Source organism: Gossypium hirsutum, chromosome A10 (genome assembly GCF_007990345.1).
Source record: "Gossypium hirsutum isolate 1008001.06 chromosome A10, Gossypium_hirsutum_v2.1, whole genome shotgun sequence".
Classification (NCBI taxonomy): domain Eukaryota; kingdom Viridiplantae; phylum Streptophyta; class Magnoliopsida; order Malvales; family Malvaceae; genus Gossypium; species Gossypium hirsutum.
In genome coordinates, this window is record NC_053433.1 from 2952618 (window position 1) to 2972143 (window position 19526).

The window sequence follows — 19526 nt, forward strand, 5'->3', positions numbered from 1 at the left end:
CTCCCTATTTTGCTACCATTTTACTATTATGTTGCTACTATTTTATTGTTATTGTTTGAATATTGTATAAAATTTATTTTATTGTTAATTTTCTTATTATTTTAAAGGCATTTGTTAATTTTTATTATTATTTTAGAAGCATTTGCTTATTAAGTTACATTTATCTTAGTATTATATAAGTCTACATATTTTTTAAAATTTATTTTCAATTTGTTGGGAAATATTTATTTTGATGTTTTTAGTATTTTTGATGTATTATATATATTTAAAAATAATATAAAAAATAATACAGGCGAGGCGGGCTCGGCTTGAGCTCAATAAATGGGCTTGATTTTTTAGTTGAGCCCGACCCGAACCCGGCCCGGCCCAGCCCATGAACACCTCTACCTACCGTTACACACCACAATAAGAGTCACTCCTTGTGGAAAAACCACTAGTAATAAAAAAAGGGTGGATGAAACATCGGGTTTTATTTTATAAAACTGTTTTTATAGATAAGTTGCGAGAAGGTTGTGGATGCACAACAAGTTTGTAGATTGAAGCTGCTAATATGATGCGGTTAAGCCACTCAAACGGTGCAAATAAAAGCTGCTCAAACAATGTGGATAAACCATTCAACGGTGCAAATAAATTGCTCAACTTCCTCGATTCACATCGTCCTACCCCATGCAATGCAACATGACATGCTATAACAATTAAGTACAATAGCATTAACATGTCTATATCGAGTATATACAATAGAATTATTATACTTATAACATATCATAACAATAGCAACAAACTTGCTTATCATATGTTCGCTTTAACAAAAACAATGGCATGTATCTCATGCAATCATTATCATCGTGGTTTTGCATAACAATATCAGTACATCAAAAATATAGTGACAGTAGATATCTAACAATCACATGTCATGCATTCACAATAACGATTTCAATCAATTATATCATGGATTTTAGCATTATTCATATTATCAAGACTTAATTAAATAAAATAAAACACTAAAAATAGTTCAGGAACCAATTCAGGGACTGAATTGAACATATCATAAAATGTTGGATAAAACTATAACATCTAAAAAATAAGGGCAAATGGCCATGTGAGACGCCTCAGGCTGTGTGGAGGGTTTACACTGCCGTGTGATTTACGAACACTAGGGTTTTCAAGGCACATGGTCGTGTGGTAGGTTGTGTGATCCACACGCCCGTGTGGAAAGGTAATGCCCATGTGAGAAGTAAACCATCCTTGGGTTTGTAGGAGGACATAACTGTGTGGTAGGCCATGTGGTCTACAAGCCCGCGTGGCCCTATCCTAGGCACGATTTTGCCTATTTACTTGTAAAAGAACACACACCTGACTTACGAGGTCTCGAACGTTGTTCCTTGCGCCTAAGTCTGATCCAGAGTACCGAAATTAGGTTTTTCAACGGAGAAACACGCAAGAATTAACATCAATTTTCAAGATTCATAAATATTATTCAATATTTTCGGGAAAACTCGTAAAAGATTCGTATTAGAATTGAAAGATGAACAAGAATGATGTTATTCAAGAATTTATGGATTCTACTAATTGGAAACGAGAATACTTACCAATCTTTGATGAGATTTCGAAGGCTATCGATGATAAATTTTACAACAGGTGAAGAAACAGGTTTAATGAAGATTGTTTTTGTTTCAGGGTAAACAAAGAAATAAATTTCAACAGCAAAATAATGTAAAATAAAAGGGGGAGAAAAGAAAAGATAAAGATATATAGAGAGTAGAGGAAGAATTTCTAATTGGAATGAAAAAAGTAAATCAAAATCCCAAGGTAATTAGGAAAAGGGACTAAATAGCTAGGATTTCAAACTTTTAAGGGCCTGTAAGGTAATTTACGCTTTTTTCCAAAAATAAAATAGGAATGGAGTTGGCATGATTTGAACCTAAAAAGTGGGGAGAAAAGTGCAAGGCTGCCATTTTTGGCACTATCAACCATATAATATATATACTAGCTTAATTTTTGTTCTTTAGTTATTGAAAAAATAGAAAAGAATAAGAGAAGCAAGGTCTTAAGCTCTTAACCATCTAAACTAAGGCTCAATTCTTAAATATTAATTTCATCTAACCACTTATATTTTGGGGTGTTACATTTCCGTGCACTTATGCTCTAGCCTTTTTAATTGTGGTGGCATGAACAACTCACAGAGCATACATAAATGATTATATTAGCCGCTCAAATCAATCACTAAAGTGGATCTTTTCTATAGAATTAGTGAAATGAGTTATGGTATTTTTCTCTAAATGAATCATTTTATGTTTATTAAGTAATTAAATTGGTTGATGTGTAAATTTATGTAGATTTTGCTATTCTAAAAAAAAACTTCTTAAAAAGCTCTTTTCACACTTAAAAAGCTTGTTTTTGAACAATTATTCAAGTCTTTTTATTGTTTTTCCGTACTTAGGTTAGATTTTACTTTAATTGCAATTTTTAGTTATTTTTTATGGTTTTATGAATAAAAACCTCATTTACATATTTATATGAGCTTAATAGTGGCTAAGGCATTTTCAAGGACTTAACAGAGAGTGAATGAGGAAGGAATTGCAGTGTTGCAACCTCAGGAGATTGATGTCACAACCTGGTGTTCTTTGACTCAGAAGATTGTAACATCACTTCTTGATGTCGCGACGTTGATTGTTCCACATAGCCAAGGAAACCATCTCATCAAGCCTCAATGTCATGATCTCCAATCTTTAATGTTGCAGCACAGAGCTACCTAACTTGCTAGGTTGTGACATTGGGCTTGTGATGTCACAGCATAACTTCTAGAATTGATCAAGGAGATCAAGCTCTTGACTCACAGTGTCGTGACGTTAGACTTGTGGTGTCACGACCTAGGACCCTTTGAGTAGTGGTGTCGCAACCATACCTTCCTAGTGTCGTGATATTGAGTTTATCACATCCAAATCAAGATGGCAACATGAAGAATTTTTGGGTCAAACTTTCCATATTTGAGTTTAATATTGGGGGACAAATATGTAATTGAAAGATTATTATTTTGCCTATAAATATCAACTTATAATCAAATATTATGGGATAATTAGAGTGTTAGTATAGTTTTTAAGGTTAGAATTGTTAGAATAGCTACTAGAATTTTTAGGTTAAATTAGTACAATGACCATTGTCTAAGTTACTATTATTTCTACAAAATCTTGTTCATTACTTTGTCTTTTTTTCTTTTCAATTGAAGAATTTATAGATTGGCCATTCAATAATCTCTTGGATTGAAGTTTTTTCTACCCCAAAATCAAGAATTTTTCGCACTATTCCTAAGCATTTCTCAACCCTTGCAATTTCATCCTTATATTTTGTTTTATTGTATGAAATTGATTTGCTTGTTTAATTGTGTTATAGGTATTGCTAAATTACTTGGGTGATTGGTTAATTGGATTGTTAGAATATTATTTTGTACCTAAAATACTCAATTGAACAATTTAGACTAAATTAAATAAATTATAAAAACCTAGAATTGACAACATTGAGTGGAAATTAAGATAGGTGAGATCTAGAGAAGAATGTATTGAGTTTCGACTTAATTGAGTAAGGCTGAGTGGATAACTCAATTAATGTTCTTTATTTGATTAAATTAAGATCGAGTCGTAAAATTTGTTGAGTAAGAGAATTGTCGGTTAAGTCCTTATGTGTAATTTTATTGCTAGCATGAAAGTTTTATGCTACTTGAAAGTTTTATGCTTAATTACTTTTACTAATTTTTAGACAAATCACTTGTTTTGGACTGTTGTAGTAATTCAATAGCCTTTCTATTGCATGCTAGTTTTATTCTTTGCTTTATTTTGCACAATCTCCTTTAGGTTCGATCCTCGCACAATCACCTTTATTGTTTGGTTGACAAAATGTAGGATTATGAAAAAGCCCTCAGATTGCGATCGTTGTAAACAGTTTTGTTCAATCTTCCGTTAGAATAGAAGTTGTAACGGAATTAGATAGTTTGAATAACAAATTCAATATGTAAGTGAGTTAAAGAAATATATAAAGAGAGAATCAACACAAGATATTTGCTAATACAATTCAGATTTACCAATCTTACATCTACGAAGCCTTTGTTCAGAGAATGATTTTTTTCAACAATTCATTCGGTACAATTATTGGCTAAAGGTCGATCTACCCTCTCCTGTTGGATAATTGCAGCCCTAAAGTCGAACACAGATTGTTACAAATCACTCTCCTTAAACACCTCACATTACATTCGATATCTCTCCATAAACATCCCTAAACAAGGGATGCTCAAATACATCCCCAAATAACTCAATGAAGAAGTCGATCAATAGCCTATATATAGGCTAATAAAAGAGCCCATTCAGCAGAGTTTGTATGGACTTTAAACTGACATTTAAAAGTTGAATATTTATCTCAAAAAGTTCTTCATAAGCAAGCTCCCCAAAAGCTTCAAATTCTCAAAAAAATGACAAGGATAAACATAAGCATATTCAACACTTCAAACTTCTGTTATGCCCTCCAAGTCAATCAAATGGATAAAGATGATATTCTGGCACGAAATGCTTCTTCATTTGTTTCATTAACAATATTTAATTAAAAGTCAAATATGTCAACACAAAGACTTTGACTGTTCCAAACTAGTTTGTTCTAATTGTTGTTCGAACATGAAATGGGACACGTAGTACAGGCAATGTTTTATCATAAAGAACCTTGAGCTAATCAAATATGGGCTTTAAGCAACGTTCATGTCTCTACTGGTTTGCCCCTGAAAACATGGCATTTTAATGTCAATAATGCCAACCTAACATTAATTCAAATAGTCCATGAGACAGCAAGAGACGATCATGTTCCACAACTTGTTGTAAGTAACAAATTACTTAAAAATTGTTGAGTGTGCTAAATTATTATTAATAATTCATTTGTATAGGGGAAGAATTTGTAATAAATATTGACAAAGTGTTATTATCGCGAATTTTGACATTGTAATAAATATTGTTAACATGAAATGAAAAAATAATATAATCTAGAAGAGCCTAGATAATATAGAATCCTAATGTCCATTTCTTCATAACTATACTTTTATATAATAAAATAAATAATATTTTCGTCATTGATGACGACGACTCCACTTAAACATATACAGTCATAGGCCCCAGATTTCAGAATTAAAAACGTGGCCTGCCTTTTAAACAATTATAGTGTAAATCATAAAAATTTGTGACGCAACATTGTGGCAAATTTATGATTTAAAAAGTAATCAAGCACGTTTTTTGTAATTAGCTTTAATTTTGCTTGGGAAAAAGCAACTGCCTTGGTAAACACGGAACAGATGACAATGACTTGGTTTTTTCTATCAACAATGTCGACCATTCAATCAGATAATTATCAATTAAAAGATAATTATAAACTATAATTTGTTTGATGGATATAGCTAAGTCATGAATCTTAACTTGAAAATAAACATTATTCAATGTATTAATGCAAATGTTTAAGGTTTTATACGTTTAATGTGTTCATAATTCATTTTTGTTAATGGATGAGAGGGATTCACACAATGAGCAAATGGCTATATTTTGTATAATTGAGGTTGAGATTAGGAAGTTTATTCTTCTAAATGAAGGGGGCTTAGCGATGATAGAGAGAATTTATATAAAGAGGCTTGGATTTTGGCGTCGACCCCCTTGAATTAGTGCTTTATTTGGTAGTGGTTGAGGTACATAATAGTAGATGTCACTATCATTTATGGTTAGTATAAAAATAACAGTGATGATGAAATAAAAAAAAAAGCTAAACGTATTGCACTGAAAATAAGCGCTCATTCAAAAGGACCTTTAGTACTGAAAAATCAATGTAGAATCCTAAAATGTGACCAAGTTTCATAATTTTTGAATTGGACGAGTTCCTACTTGAGTAAACCTCTTCTATTTATGTAGTTATCCTAGTAAATTCTTTTGGAGTGACATTTTCGAGACAAAGTGATTTGGGTATATCAATGATGTATAAATTTTTTTATCTATATTCATTTTATGATCTATATGTATTTATACTAAAAATAATAATATTTTTTAAAGAGGGTGGCATCACGAAAAAATTTTAATCTTTCAATAAATTTAATTAATTTAAATACAAATTAATTTATATTTAAAAAATAAACATATTCTAAAAAATTTGTGTTTCACTGAAATTATAATTTTTCTTTATGTAGAATTCAATTCTCATTCAAATGCTATTTTAATTATAAAAAAGATTGGGAAAACGTTAGGGCAAAAAAAGTTTTCATTGAAATAAAATTTTAATTTTTAATAGTTTTTATCTTTATAATTTTTAAAAGATTAAATTAAATTTTCATAATTTTAGATTCGCTTACTAGTTTCTAAATTCGCCTTTAATTTATAGTATCTAATACATTAATATGTATGAATTTACATATTAATAGTAAATTACATGTTATAAATAACACAGGTTGATTTACATGCATTAAACATAAATCCTAGTTTGACACCTCTTTTATGTCATTATTCCATTTTAATAAATTTTGCCGTTAATCTTCAACAAAATTATGCCATTAAAACTATACATGCCCTTCTTTATACGTTAAGATATTACTAATTTATTTTTATAATTATTTATTGCATCGACTAAAGTATAAATATTAGTGTGATATTATTTGTATTTTGTTTTATAATTATTTACACAATATAATTATTTATACAATCTTATTTGTTCAAATGTTTGTATTTTATGTTACATTTGCATTCAGCATCTTTAAAATATCTAATTATTCATCTTATATATACAGTATATACTTAATTGAGTTGATATCATAAGTTAATTAAATATCTTCAATTAGGAAATAAGTAAAAATTCTCTATTTTCACATAGTAATAAATATTTTCTTGTGAGTATTTTTTTTCATTTTTAACACATACGACGATAATTTCTTAAATTCTTAACTTTATCAATTCGATTAAACTCTTGTTTATTTTTTATATAAAATTATAATTTTTTTTCACCCATGAAATTATGTAAGTATTCTCATTTGTTATAATATAGATATAAAATAATTTTGATTCAATTATATTATTATCCAGTACAATTATATAAAATGTTACACTCATGATGATGAAGAATTATTACTAATTCAACTAGTTGAATTAATTGTAAAAAATTACATGGGCGATTATTTTTTAAAGTAAATAAACAACTATATCTTTAATTTCAAATTTTTAAAGTAATTTTGCGTCAATTTCCAATCCATTGAATCATATGATAGTGGAAATATGTAACCTAATTAAACCCAAATGTAAGATGTACAATGCATGCAGAAATTCACCTGGTACAGCAACAAGGAGAACGGCTGCCATATGTATAATTATTAGAAATTATGGTCAACCACGTTTGTAGCCCGTAGGTGGTAGTAACCGACATTTTTTTTCTTTTTTAAATTTATCCACTTTTTGTTTTAAATTTAAAAAACAATCCAAAATGTTAGACGAAATTTTCCCTATAAATACTCTTGTAGTGAGCTGTTCTATAAGCATATCAACCAAGGTCAGCAAATATGGCGGCAATTCCAGCTCTTAGTGTTCAAGAGCTTGTCAAACAGCCTATCATTACAATCCCCCAACACTATGTTCGTTTAGACCAGCAACCCCTCACCGTCCCTAACGGTGGCCGTCCCTTACCGACGATCCCAATCATTGACATGAATCAACTGGTTTATGGGAAAGATTTTGATCTTCAACTCCACAAGTTGCACTCCGCTTGCAAAGACGGGGGTTTCTTTCAGGTTCTTCAGTTCACCCATATATTTTATAAGTTTGCATGCTATCTGCATGAAATCATAATTTTCTTGTTATAGTCTCACGTTTTGGACTTATATGTACTTTCACTATATATATAGATATTAATTTTATTAGAAGAGAAAGAAAAAGACAAAAAAAAAACCCTAAAACTGGTTTTGCAATGCAGTTGGTGAACCATGGGGTTGACAGTACCGTAATGGAGAAGGTGAAACAGGAGGTTGAAGAATTTTATAAGCTTCCATTGGAGGAGAAGATGAAGTATAAGATAAGGGAAGGTGAGGTTGAAGGGTACGGAACTATAGAGAGAGAGGACGGCAAATTTGATTGGGCTGATAGGCTTTATATGATCACTAACCCTATTCTTCTACGAAAACCTCATCTCTTCCCTGAGCTCCCTTCATCCTTGAGGTTTTTACCCTTTTTCTTTTAAAAATTTCGTATTCTTGAAAATAAATAGTAAAATGGATCTGAAATATAGATATTGAATTAAAGAGAAAATAAATTAATAACACAGTTGAAATGCCGACATATAAATTTGCACCCCATCTGAAAACAGAAAATAGAAAGAGACATTTGTGGTCCTTTGATTTTTTGGTACTAATTTGGTTGGATATTTATGTCGGGCAGAAAATTAAGACAGAATTTCTTGATGTTATTTTTCTCTTTTAAAAAGTCGGTGAAGTTTGATTCAACCAAACTTGGTTTCGTCAAACAATTTTGGTTTAATTAGATTATAAGAAGCATTTGAATTTCAACCCTAATGACTCAAATAATAAAAATTTGAATTTGAAGACTAAAATTTTAAATTGACTCTATCTAAATTAATTAATTCGAAAATTAAATATGCACATTAGGTAGCTAAAATTATCTACCTCCCATTTCTTATCAATGTGGAAGTAAAAATTACAGATTATTAGTGAATCTATTAATGACAGATCATTGTTTTTCTCTTCATATGAAGAAATACGTTGGAGTCTTACATCTTGGAACTGCAAAACCTTGCGATGAAGCTTCTGAGTTTAATGGCTAAAGCTTTGGAAATTGATGAAAAAGAAATGATAGAATATTTCGAGGATGGCATGCAATCGTTGAGGATGACAAGCTATCCTCCATGCCCTCAACCGGAGTTGGTGACGGGCATTACTCCCCACTCTGATCCCACTATCCTCACCTTTCTCCTCCAACTTAATGGAGTCGACGGCCTCCACATCAGCAAAGATGGTTGTTGGTTCCCCGTTACCATCCTTCCAAATGCCCTCGTTGTCAATGTAGGAGACATTTTAGAGGTTCAAATATTTCTCTCATCTATCTCTCTATTGTTTTAAATATGGTTTTATTCTGCAACACATCCTCAAATTATGGTTCATATTTTAAATTGGTCCCAAATTTTAGATTTTCTTGTTGAGTTCTTAGAATATTAATATCATAACAATTAGGTATATCCTTTGACTAATTTGGACGTTAAAGTTAGCTCAAATTTAACCAGGAGTATATTTTAAACATGTGCAGGCTGTATGATCAACTTGAATGAGATATATTAAAAAAATGGCTCTCATAAATTAATAACACTATTTTTTTTAACACATCAATTTCAAGCTTTTCATGTCATAAATGCAACTTAATATAACATTTAATACTTTTTCTTAATTTGGTTCGTGACTTTTCTTGTTCAATTTGGCACCTAAACTTGACTCTTTTTTTTTTCTAATTTGGTACCTATACTTTTTTTGTCCAATTTAGTATATAAATTTGTCAAACATTGTACAAATTTCTCCAATATGCTAACAATGTTTTTTTCATGAGGTAGAAAAAAATAATTCATTATCCATGTATATGCCCAACATGTGGCAAATGACATGGATTTTTTTTTTCATTTTAAATATTCAATTACTTTTAGTTTAAGTTATTTATTTTATTTTATGTTTTAATTTAATATAATCTTTTTTATTTTGGGTTTTTAAAACTCTTGTTTTCTTCTTTAATATTTTATAATTCATTAAGCATAGCTCAAAGCACAATTTTTAACACAGACTTCTTCTAATATTGAAGATATTTTTTTTATAGAATTAAGGCTTTGTGAAGACTAGACCATGCTTTTAGCAACAATCAAAGCAATTTTAGCGCCAATGAAAAGTAAAATTTAAGTCAATTGTTTAGCGATAAAAAAAACTAAAAATAGATGTAACAATTCATACTATTAATTTCATATCATGTGTGAGTGTCACTTGTCAGTCATATATATCCACTCATAAAAAAATATAATATTGATAGTGTTTAAATTTTAGACCATAGTTCAGGGATGCGCGGTAAAATTATCCTTTTATAATATATATATATGTTATGACTTAAATATTTAAATATTGCAGATCTTTAGCAATGGGGTATACCGCAGCATTGAGCATAGGGCAATACCGAATGCAGAGAAAGAAAGAATCTCAGTAGCCTTTTTCATAAAGCCTAAAAGAGAGGCATACGTAGGGCCATCGCCAAGTTTGATAAATCCTCAAAACCCTCCATTGTATAAAAGGGTTGGGATGGAGCAATACGTTAAAGATTTCTTCTCTCGTAAGCTCAATGGGAAAACATATCTGCAACATATGAGGATCAATAATGAATAATGAAGAAGGCTATCACTCTACTTGATTTTACTTGAAAATCAAAAACTATATATACACACACAGCTTTAGTGTGGTGTGATAATATTGGAGCTTTGGTGTTATATATGTATGAGACGTGAGCCCTGAGCTCAACTGCTTCTATCTGCAGGGATTTGTGTTCGTATAGCATAATGAATAAAAGGTGTAAAACGTATGTGTTTGTGTCTATTTGACTTTGTATAATAATACATTTATAATAAAAGCTTTACAAAAAAAAACCATTAAGACTTTGATTGAAAAATTAAAATTTATATTGTTTGGGTAGAGTTAAAAAATGAGATGAAATTAAAAAATTATAAACTTTAAATTAGGTCATATTTGATAAAACGTTGAAAAAAATTTAATCAACTGAAAATTAATATTTTCAACATCTTGATTATTTGAACACGTTTGATAACCCACAATGAAAATTACTATATAGAAATTTTTCTACAAAAAAATGTAAAAAATAATAAGTAGATAGTAACCTACTTATCACTTAATACAGAATAATTTTGATTATTTTTTATTTTATTTTATTTTATTTTATGTTATATTATATTATCTTTAATTAAACAATCTAATTATATTTAGAATTTAATTTTAAGTTTAATATGTCAAATAAATTTTATAACTTAAATTCAACACTTATTTTTTCAATACTTATTTTTTTAATATTTATTTTTTTAACACTTAATGTTTCAGTTTATCAAACATAGTCTAACACACATCATTCTCTCATTTTCTCGACTATTATCATACTAATTTGGAATTATTAGTTTTTATGTATTAGGATAGTAAATGATCATCTCTTTTATTTTTTTTCCTCTCACTTTTCTTTCCCACCAAACACACTCAAATTTTATTTTTTTCCCACTTTTTTCACTCCACAACTCTTTTTAAAATGATAAGCACCTGTACAAGTATACCATTAATTTTCTCTTATAACTGATTAATTTTAATCCGACCTATAATTTTTTGAAAAATATATCATTTTTAAAAAAAATAAGGTTTAAAAGTTAGAATTTAGACTTTAAAATTTAAAATTTTAAAGTTTTAAGTTTTAAGTTTATAGTTTAGAATCGAGTTTTTGAGTTCAAAGTTTAGGGTTCAAGAGTTCGATAATAGAGGTTTTAGGATTTTTGGGTTTTGAGAATTATAGTTTAAAGTTTGAGGTTTAAAGTTTAGGACTAATAGTGAGGTTTGGTGGTTCGGGATTCAAGGGTTTAATTTAGAGAATTGAAATTTTGAGTCTTTTCTAAGTGTGGTAAAATTTATAAAAAATTTATAAAATTATTAATAATATAAATTATAAAAAATTATATCCAGTCATTTTCCTGAGAATGTTATGGATGGAAATGGAGTAGGAAATGAATGAAGAAATCATTTTAACATACGAAAAACAAGGTTGGGGATGTGGTCAAAGTTGGCTAAAGAAGCTCCAATTTAAAGCTTTACAACATTTCCAGCTATACTTAGAGGAGAATTTGGACTCATTTTTATACACACACACGAGGGAGGGAGTGATTGATGTGATTTATGTCCCGAAGCTCTTGTCCCCCAACGTGGCTGTCAACGTCTAACGCCTTCACCACTTCATTGGTGGAGTTGTCGGCGCTAAATTTGTAATCTTTTAATGGACAAAACATCATAATTGAAAACCAAAACCCAGTTCAGCTGAGGAAATTGATAATTGCACCACAGACAAAATTAACATGTGGTGTCTATGTCCTGGGGCCCAACCAAACCAACAGAATTAAGCCAGGTGTTGAAATCTTTTGATAGAAGTAGTGACTAATTTTCTCGCAATCAAATTATTCAAAAAATAAATAATTAATTATAAAACATACTCTATTTTTGTAAAAAAAATTAAATCTCAATCACATAATTAAAAAATAAAATAAATTTTCACTATGCTACACCTTGTAGTTAAAAATAAAACAAGAATTAAACCCTAAACTTTATACCAATTAACTTAAAATTCATACACTTAATATTTACTTAAAATCCGATAAAATATTATGATCCCCTTTATTTAAAAAATTGACAAATTAATCTTTGTATGTTGGATTAAAAAATTTAAAATCTCAACCACAACCATACAGTTATACGTAACATGCCATATGTATCTTATAATGATGTATAAAGATTAAGTTTTAATAATAAAAAATTTAACAAAATAATTAATTTATTATTAAATTTAATATAAAGTGACTACTTCATTTTTTAATGGAGAGAACAAAAATCAATTCGACTACTAATAAAAAAAATTAAGGTGGCACTGTTCTAAACGTGATGAATTTGTTGGTTAGGTTGTCAATCTAATCCCACAAAATAAACTCCCAACCCAAAAAGGCAAAAATCCCAAAGCATCTTTTTCATTTCAACATCCACAGCTGTGAGAGCATTTAGCACCTATAGGACAGATGGCAATATCACTATAATAAATGAGATATCTGCCTTACATGTAATAAATCTTTTGAAGGGAGTAGGCATTGAAGTTGTTGGGAACTATGCTTTTTAGCTTTTTCTATATAATAATAATAAATGTGTTTGTTTGACTACACAATTAATCCTACAAAAATACTTGGATTTACAATCAAATCTGGGGGTTTTCGCTAAGAAGCTATTAACGAGGACCGCGGCCAATTTTTAATACTAACAATCATCATGTTTTTTATCACAGTATTTCTCCTTCTTCACCAACAATGTCTTCATTAAGAACAGCATCCTCATCCTCCTCGTCTTCAAAGTACTCGTCTTTGAAGAATAAACCCAGTTTATGGAGTGGATTCTCACCTTTTATCATCCCATAAGCTCCTCCTTCAATTACCCTTTCACATGCTCCACTTTTTCGACCATAAAATTGATTACTGTACAGACAACATCCTAACAACGTTTCCAGTTCCTTTAGAATCTCCAGATTCTGTTCAATCTCTGCTGTTTTTTCCATCTGCAAATATCAAAAGGCCATACAAATCTAAACCCACTCCTACAAAATGAACATAAAGTACACCCGAAAAGGACGGCAAAAAATTGTAAACCTTTTGCAGTGCAAGTCGAGCGGCTTCTCTTTCTCTTTCCCGTTGCTTTTTCAATTCAGATTCCGCCTTCATTTTGGCAGCATATTCAGCAGCCCGGATTTGAGCTTCAATCTTAGCCTTTTCTGTACAAAGATACAACAAAGAGTCAACTACCAAACCTACAGGTATTATTGCTGAATAGAGTTATCCAACTTAGAACTACTAGTAACAAGGACTGGTTCCTGTATTCAGCCTTCAAAAAATGTGCATCAGGAGGACTGGTATTCCTAATCACATATATCCCATCTTAAATCAAACCCACCCTACAAGTACATTCATTTCTTTTATATAATAAGAACTTTCAGATATGAACACATTAGAACAAGAAAACACGAGGGGAAGAGAAATTGTAGAATATGATATCGAATTAATGATTGAATATGGAGGCACAAACTGGATCATCCTGATAATAAGATTGATTTGGCACATACAAACAAAAAAGGGTGAAAATATATATATCTTATTTAATAGTTCATATGTCATAAATGAATAAGTAACAAAAAAACGAAGTAAACATGTATTTTAAATTGGAACGCATCACTTGAGAGTTGAGACTTGAGACACCCATAAAGAGTTTAACTTCTTGTCAATCTATTTAATTCCATTTTATGAGAATCAGAAGTTCATTTTATAGCAGCCAAATTAAAAATAGGAAATAGAAAAAAATAAAATGACCAACAACAGACAACAATAACTCAAGAACTAGAACAATCACCTTCGCGCTGCCTCCGTTCCAATCTTTCTTTTTCCTGCTGTAACTTAACTGGATCAGCTTTATCACCCTATTTAGTAAAGCAGCTTAATTATCACTATTAAATACCAAGAAGCCAACAAGCAATTCACACCATGCAAGACAACATTCAAAATGAAAAAGATATAACCTTGCATAAACTTACATGATCAAGTAGTGTCTTCTTCTGAGCTTTCAAAATGGTTTCTGCAAAACGGCTCTTTAGCATTGCAGCACGGAGAGCCTTCTTCGGTGACATTTGTGCATCCAAAATAGGAGTTGAGAAGCCTAATAATAGAAAAACAATGAACTGGTTAAACTTACCGCATTGAAGCAATTTTAACGACAACCACAAACCACATCAGCTCTTCAAGGCAAAGAGAAAAGAACTTAAAACGGTTTAACATCAGTAGATAAACTAACCTTCACCAGAACCAGCATCTGTTGCAGGAGTTGTAAGATGGGGACTAAGAGAAACATTCCCTTCGTCTAAAGCACTTACAGCACCTAAACATTTTTTGAAAGAATTCAAATACTCAAATCAAGAATCAAGTAGAAAATCATGAAATACAATTGAGATATTTCCTCACCATTAGAATCTGGATCAGACTTGCTCATTTGTGATGTCAATGTGCTTTTTGCCTGGCAGTCCTATATTTTAATGTAAAATTTTAGTAACATATTTCATGGCACTCATCAGAACAATAACCATTGATATTATAAAAACAATCACATGTACCATTTTAGAGGCATCAGCACTACACACTCTAAGATCTCCACCCAACAATCTTTCTGAAGTCACATCTACACCAAGCCAAAAATAAGATTTTTGGAAAATTAAAGAAAGTTATGGCCTAAACTAACAAAAAAAAAAGAAAAGAAAAAGTGGTAGCACAAGAAGTTATCAACTGACCACTCGAAGATGCATGATTTGAATCACACGGAAGGCTACACTGACACTTCATGCTCCCACATGAACTGCATTTGCAGGCACCAGGGCTCAATGGTGGCTTGGCATTGATAGACCCATTTGTACACCCACCACTAGAGCTAGCACTACTGGTGCCTATAAGACACATCGCAAATTAGCTCCAATAAAGAGCCATAAAGCAGAAACTTTATTCTGCCACTTCGTACCTTTTTGTAAGTTCTTTCCTGGCAACTTGCTCACACTATTCCGTGCAGGTTTAGGAGTCTCAACCTGTTAACAAGTCAATTATCTCAGCATCAAAAGCAACTTGGATTTTCTATTATAATAACATAAAATGAGCAAACGAATAACATCAAGCCAGAACAAAGATGCTTTACTCCTACTTGTTTTGTAAGCAATTTTCAAACCCAGCCTTTTTCTTTAATAAATAAATCAAATTTAAACCAATTCAAAATACATAAGAATGTTTGTTTACAAATACCACAGACAATACTCACTTCTGCTGCTCTTACATTCAAAGTCACTTTCTCAACCTTCTCCTCAGATAGCTTTGACTTCTTCGGCAAAGAGCTATTTCGGGATAGCTGTATTCTAGGACAACCCTGCCTTGATTCATCAACATCTTTCAGTCGCACACTTGAAATTTTCCCATTCCCAACCTTAAAATTTTCTTGATTCCACTTTTCCTCCAAAGATTTCCATCTTGACTCAAAAAACTCGTTCATTTCTTGCGCCATTTTATGAACGTTATTAGATGGGGGATTATACAGCATGGCATTAGAAAACGTCAGTCTAATATCAGCCACAAATTCTTCAATGCCAAGATAAGCATTCTTCACTAGCTTGGACTTAATTGTACCCAAATCCATGGGGTTTTTTATTATTGAAAAATAATCAGGAATCTTTAAAGCTATAGGATCCACTGGTTGATTGAAAACCCAACCAGCTGGATGCTTCATCAAAGCATTCAGTAGGGTAGTACACTGCTGAGTCATGCTGCGGTCCATCTTTCGCCTCTTCTCTTGTGGACCACCCATTATGACCCCTTCTGGTCGACGCTTAGAAGCACCATAAGTCTCTTTTGAATTGCCAGGATATGATTTCCTTTTCCCATCAAAAGAGCTGCTCAGTTGCTGCCCAAACTCAAGTGATTGTGGCGCAGAAACCGATTCAATCCTTAGAATGGGGAACTTAATCTTCAACTTATGCTTTGGCACTACACTTTCTGCAGCAATCATTTTTTGAACCTGCGAACTTGAAATATACCACCTTCTATATTTACACACAGACAAACATATGGAGAAGTAAAAAAAAAAAAAGAACATAAACAAGAGCTTAAACTTTTTTTTTTTTTGAAGCATGAACATGCTAAAAGATCCATAAATTCATGGCTTATATTGGCAGGACCAATATCAAAAGCATCACGCATTAAACAAATGGTAAGATATAATGCCAACATGGATTCATACAAGTAAACTAAGGGTAAAATCAAGAACCTTCAAAAGAAGTAAAAAGCTGATCAGATGCAATAGGGGTTTCCCAAACAAATATCCAACAAAAGCAACCCCCCAACCCCCAAATAAAACACTTCAAAGCCAATGTATTTGTTCTTTTTACAGATCACCCGATCATTCTTCAGATAGCGTTGACCAAAAAAGACCAAAACTTTGTAACAAACACGACTAAAGATAATAAACCCACAAAACATCGAATTTAAACCGATGATTCAGTAACTTAAACACGAAATTTTGCATCAGTACCTGGGAAATTTTGGAACTGTCCATGAAACGAATTCAACTTAAACTAATAACAACAAAATTATTCATCAGAGAACTGATCAGAAGTACATTCATAACAAACCCAACCCACACATGCATTCCAGACCTCAACCCCCAATTCCAAGAAATCAGAAGATTCAAACCCATGAAGAAGAAAAAAAAATCAAATTGGGGTCACAAGAGAACAAATAAAAAAGGCTTGTACATACATTCCAAACCTCAATTCCCCCGAATCAAAACAATAAGTTTCAAACCAACAGAGAGAACAAAACCCAAATTAAGGCTCGCCGAAACATACCAGAAAATCGAAACAAGCAATCACCAGGATCAAATTAAACCGATTGATCGAATCCAACGGCGAGAGATCGAAGAGAAGCGAAACGAAAGTATAATAGAAGAGAGTAAAGATGGAGAAGAGAAGAGAGAGAGTGTAAGAGAATTAGCTAGGGTTTATCTCTCTACACTGCTACTCTTTACTCTTACTCTACCGCTTCTTCCATAGCAAAACAGAGAGAGCGGCTAAATCTCATCTTAGGGTTTTCTTTTCTTATCTCTCCTCCTCAACCCGCAATGTACTTGACCAACTTACCCTTTTTTATCCCCAAATCAACAGTCAATTTATGCTTTTCTGAATTGGATATAAATGTACTTATTTAAGAATCATTAAATTTGTGAAGAATTAATTAACTTTTATATATATATATTAAATATCGAATTTAAGCATAATACAAAATGAAATTTAACTTTAAACTCAAATTTGCAAACAAAATAATTTTTACTCATTAAATTAAGCATATTATTAAATTTAACTCTTTTAACAGTTTATATTTTTTGTTGTCTTGACTTTTTTTTAATTAAATTCTACTATTAATCTTTTAAAATTAATTAAATTATTTTTTAATGATATTAACATGATAACTAGCGTGACAATTCATGTATACTTTATATTAGTCTAACATTAATTTTTTGATATATCATGTCAACGAATAATTTAAAATTATAAAAAATTCAATAAAAATTAAAACTCAAAAAAAAATTATAAATTTTTTAAAAATTATTATAAAGTACATATGAATTGACATACGGGTTAAAATATTTACATTAAAAAATCAATTTAATCTTTTTCTAAAATATCGATTTTCAAATTAACAGACTCAAAAAATATATATAAACATTAAATTTAATATTTTACCATTAAATTAAAAAGGGGAGGGGAAATTAATAGCTTTAAAGAAGTACATAGTTTGTAGATTTTAGTGTTGACTTTAACCAAAAGATAATAATAATGTTGTTGTGGCTCAGGTTCAACTGTCATCATTAAATATCTTATTTGTGTTGCCCTCAAAAAAAAATATCTTATTTGTGTTGATTTTTTTTTTTTTGAGGAGAACAAAATATATAAAAGTAAATATTGCATATATTATGGATAAAATAAGAACTCAAATGGCCAAAAGATTAAACATATTTATAGGTTAGTTGGGATTAGATCTGAGTTGAATTTATGATATCGAATTATATATATTTTTCGATTTAAAATTTTACTTAAGTCAATAAATGATAAATTAATCTTTAATAATTATATTTTTTAATATTATGTAATATTTGAACTCAAGTTGTGACCCATTTATCGAGTGTTTATCTTCTTCAAAAACAGCTTGGATTTAAATAAAATTTGTACTAAAAAATCATTATATAACATTTTATTTTATTTGACATATTTATTAATATTTACATTACAATATAATGTATTAAATTTTCACACCATATAAATTATTAATATATAAAAATAACAAATACTATAGATTTGAAAAAGTGTAGTACTTGTTTCAAGTTTGGGAGATTAGAAGTGTTTATAAAGTAAAGTTGGATTTGGGTCGAGCTCATGCATGGTATCAATACTATATAAAATTTCTTAGCTCGACTTGAAATATAGGCCTCAATTTTTCATTAAACCTTTATATATGGCTAACCCTAAACCTATTTAGTTAAAAGTGTTCATAAGTTGGGTTAAATCAGGTTATGAATAGGTTTAAGCATGATATTAACATGTTTTATATTTGTCAAAGCCCGGCCTGGTTGGAAACATGAGTATAAAATTTTATTCAAACCTGTTCATATCTGTAAATGGTTAATCCAAATTGATTTAAAGCTCATCCATATTGTTTTTCTGGATTATTTATAATATTTTTAATTTAATATTTAATAATTATATATAATTTTTTATATATAAGCATCTTAACAAATTTTTAATATTTACATTATAATATTATAAATTACTATAAATTATATAATATATAAAAATAACATAATATATAATAAATACAGAAATGGGTCGAGCTAGGCTCAAGCATTAGATGTTCAAGCTTGAACCCAATCTATATTTTAAATGGGTTTATTTTTTTGTTCAAGTCTACAATATTTTTATCCAAAATCACCCAAATTTCATGCGAAACTTTAGGCTTTGATCAGTAATTCAACCTACAAATAAGTCTAATTTAGATAACCCATATTATTTTATTTAATATTTAATATTTATGAATATATCATTTACTTTTATTCTATTAAAATT

At 30.3% G+C, this 19526-nt stretch overlaps 2 protein-coding genes across 12 annotated transcripts; one reads left to right on the plus strand and one right to left on the minus strand.

Moving 5' to 3' along the window:
- Positions 1-7302: 7302 nt before the first annotated feature.
- LOC107924998 (protein SRG1) lies at positions 7303-10610 on the plus strand. Its single transcript, XM_016855572.2, has 5 exons — positions 7303-7360; positions 7533-7783; positions 7966-8207; positions 8761-9085; positions 10166-10610. Exons 1-5 carry the CDS (start codon positions 7303-7305, stop codon positions 10415-10417), a joined length of 1128 nt encoding a protein of 375 aa, XP_016711061.2. The 3' UTR covers positions 10418-10610.
- Positions 10611-12936: 2326 nt separating this feature from the next.
- Positions 12937-17579, minus strand: LOC107925212 (transcription factor GTE12). 11 transcript variants are annotated; one of them, XM_016855840.2, is made up of 11 exons: positions 17256-17579; positions 15677-16433; positions 15386-15449; positions 15162-15314; positions 14988-15052; positions 14839-14899; positions 14672-14755; positions 14415-14536; positions 14234-14300; positions 13480-13601; positions 12937-13388 (listed from the first exon to the last, which is right to left on the minus strand). In XM_016855840.2, exons 2-11 carry the CDS (start codon positions 16415-16417, stop codon positions 13116-13118), a joined length of 1752 nt encoding a protein of 583 aa, XP_016711329.2. In that variant the 5' UTR covers positions 16418-16433; positions 17256-17579; the 3' UTR covers positions 12937-13115. The 11 variants fall into 11 exon arrangements, with proteins under 11 accessions (XP_016711329.2, XP_040935500.1, XP_016711330.2 ...); XM_041079566.1 differs by having other exon boundaries at positions 14234-14267; positions 15677-16426; positions 17256-17572; XM_016855841.2 differs by having other exon boundaries at positions 15677-16426; positions 17256-17572.
- Between the last annotated feature and the right edge of the window lie 1947 nt (positions 17580-19526).

Bases quoted from the DNA above. Each gene is read 5' to 3' on its own strand.
- LOC107924998 (XM_016855572.2), top strand. From the start codon at position 7,303: ATGTACAATGCATGCAGAAATTCACCTGGTACAGCAACAAGGAGAACG. The intron at 7,361-7,532 runs GTATAATTATTA...CTGTTCTATAAG, and splicing joins AAGGAGAACGGCTGCCATAT to CATATCAACCAAGGTCAGCA. The intron at 8,208-8,760 runs GTTTTTACCCTT...CTTCATATGAAG, and splicing joins GAGCTCCCTTCATCCTTGAG to AAATACGTTGGAGTCTTACA.
- LOC107925212 (XM_016855840.2), bottom strand. From the start codon at position 16,417: ATGATTGCTGCAGAAAGTGTAGTGCCAAAGCATAAGTTGAAGATTAAG. The intron at 15,450-15,676 runs GTGAGTATTGTC...ACTTGTTAACAG, and splicing joins TGAATGTAAGAGCAGCAGAA to GTTGAGACTCCTAAACCTGC. The intron at 13,602-14,233 runs GTGATTGTTCTA...ATCTTTGTACAG, and splicing joins GGAACGGAGGCAGCGCGAAG to AAAAGGCTAAGATTGAAGCT.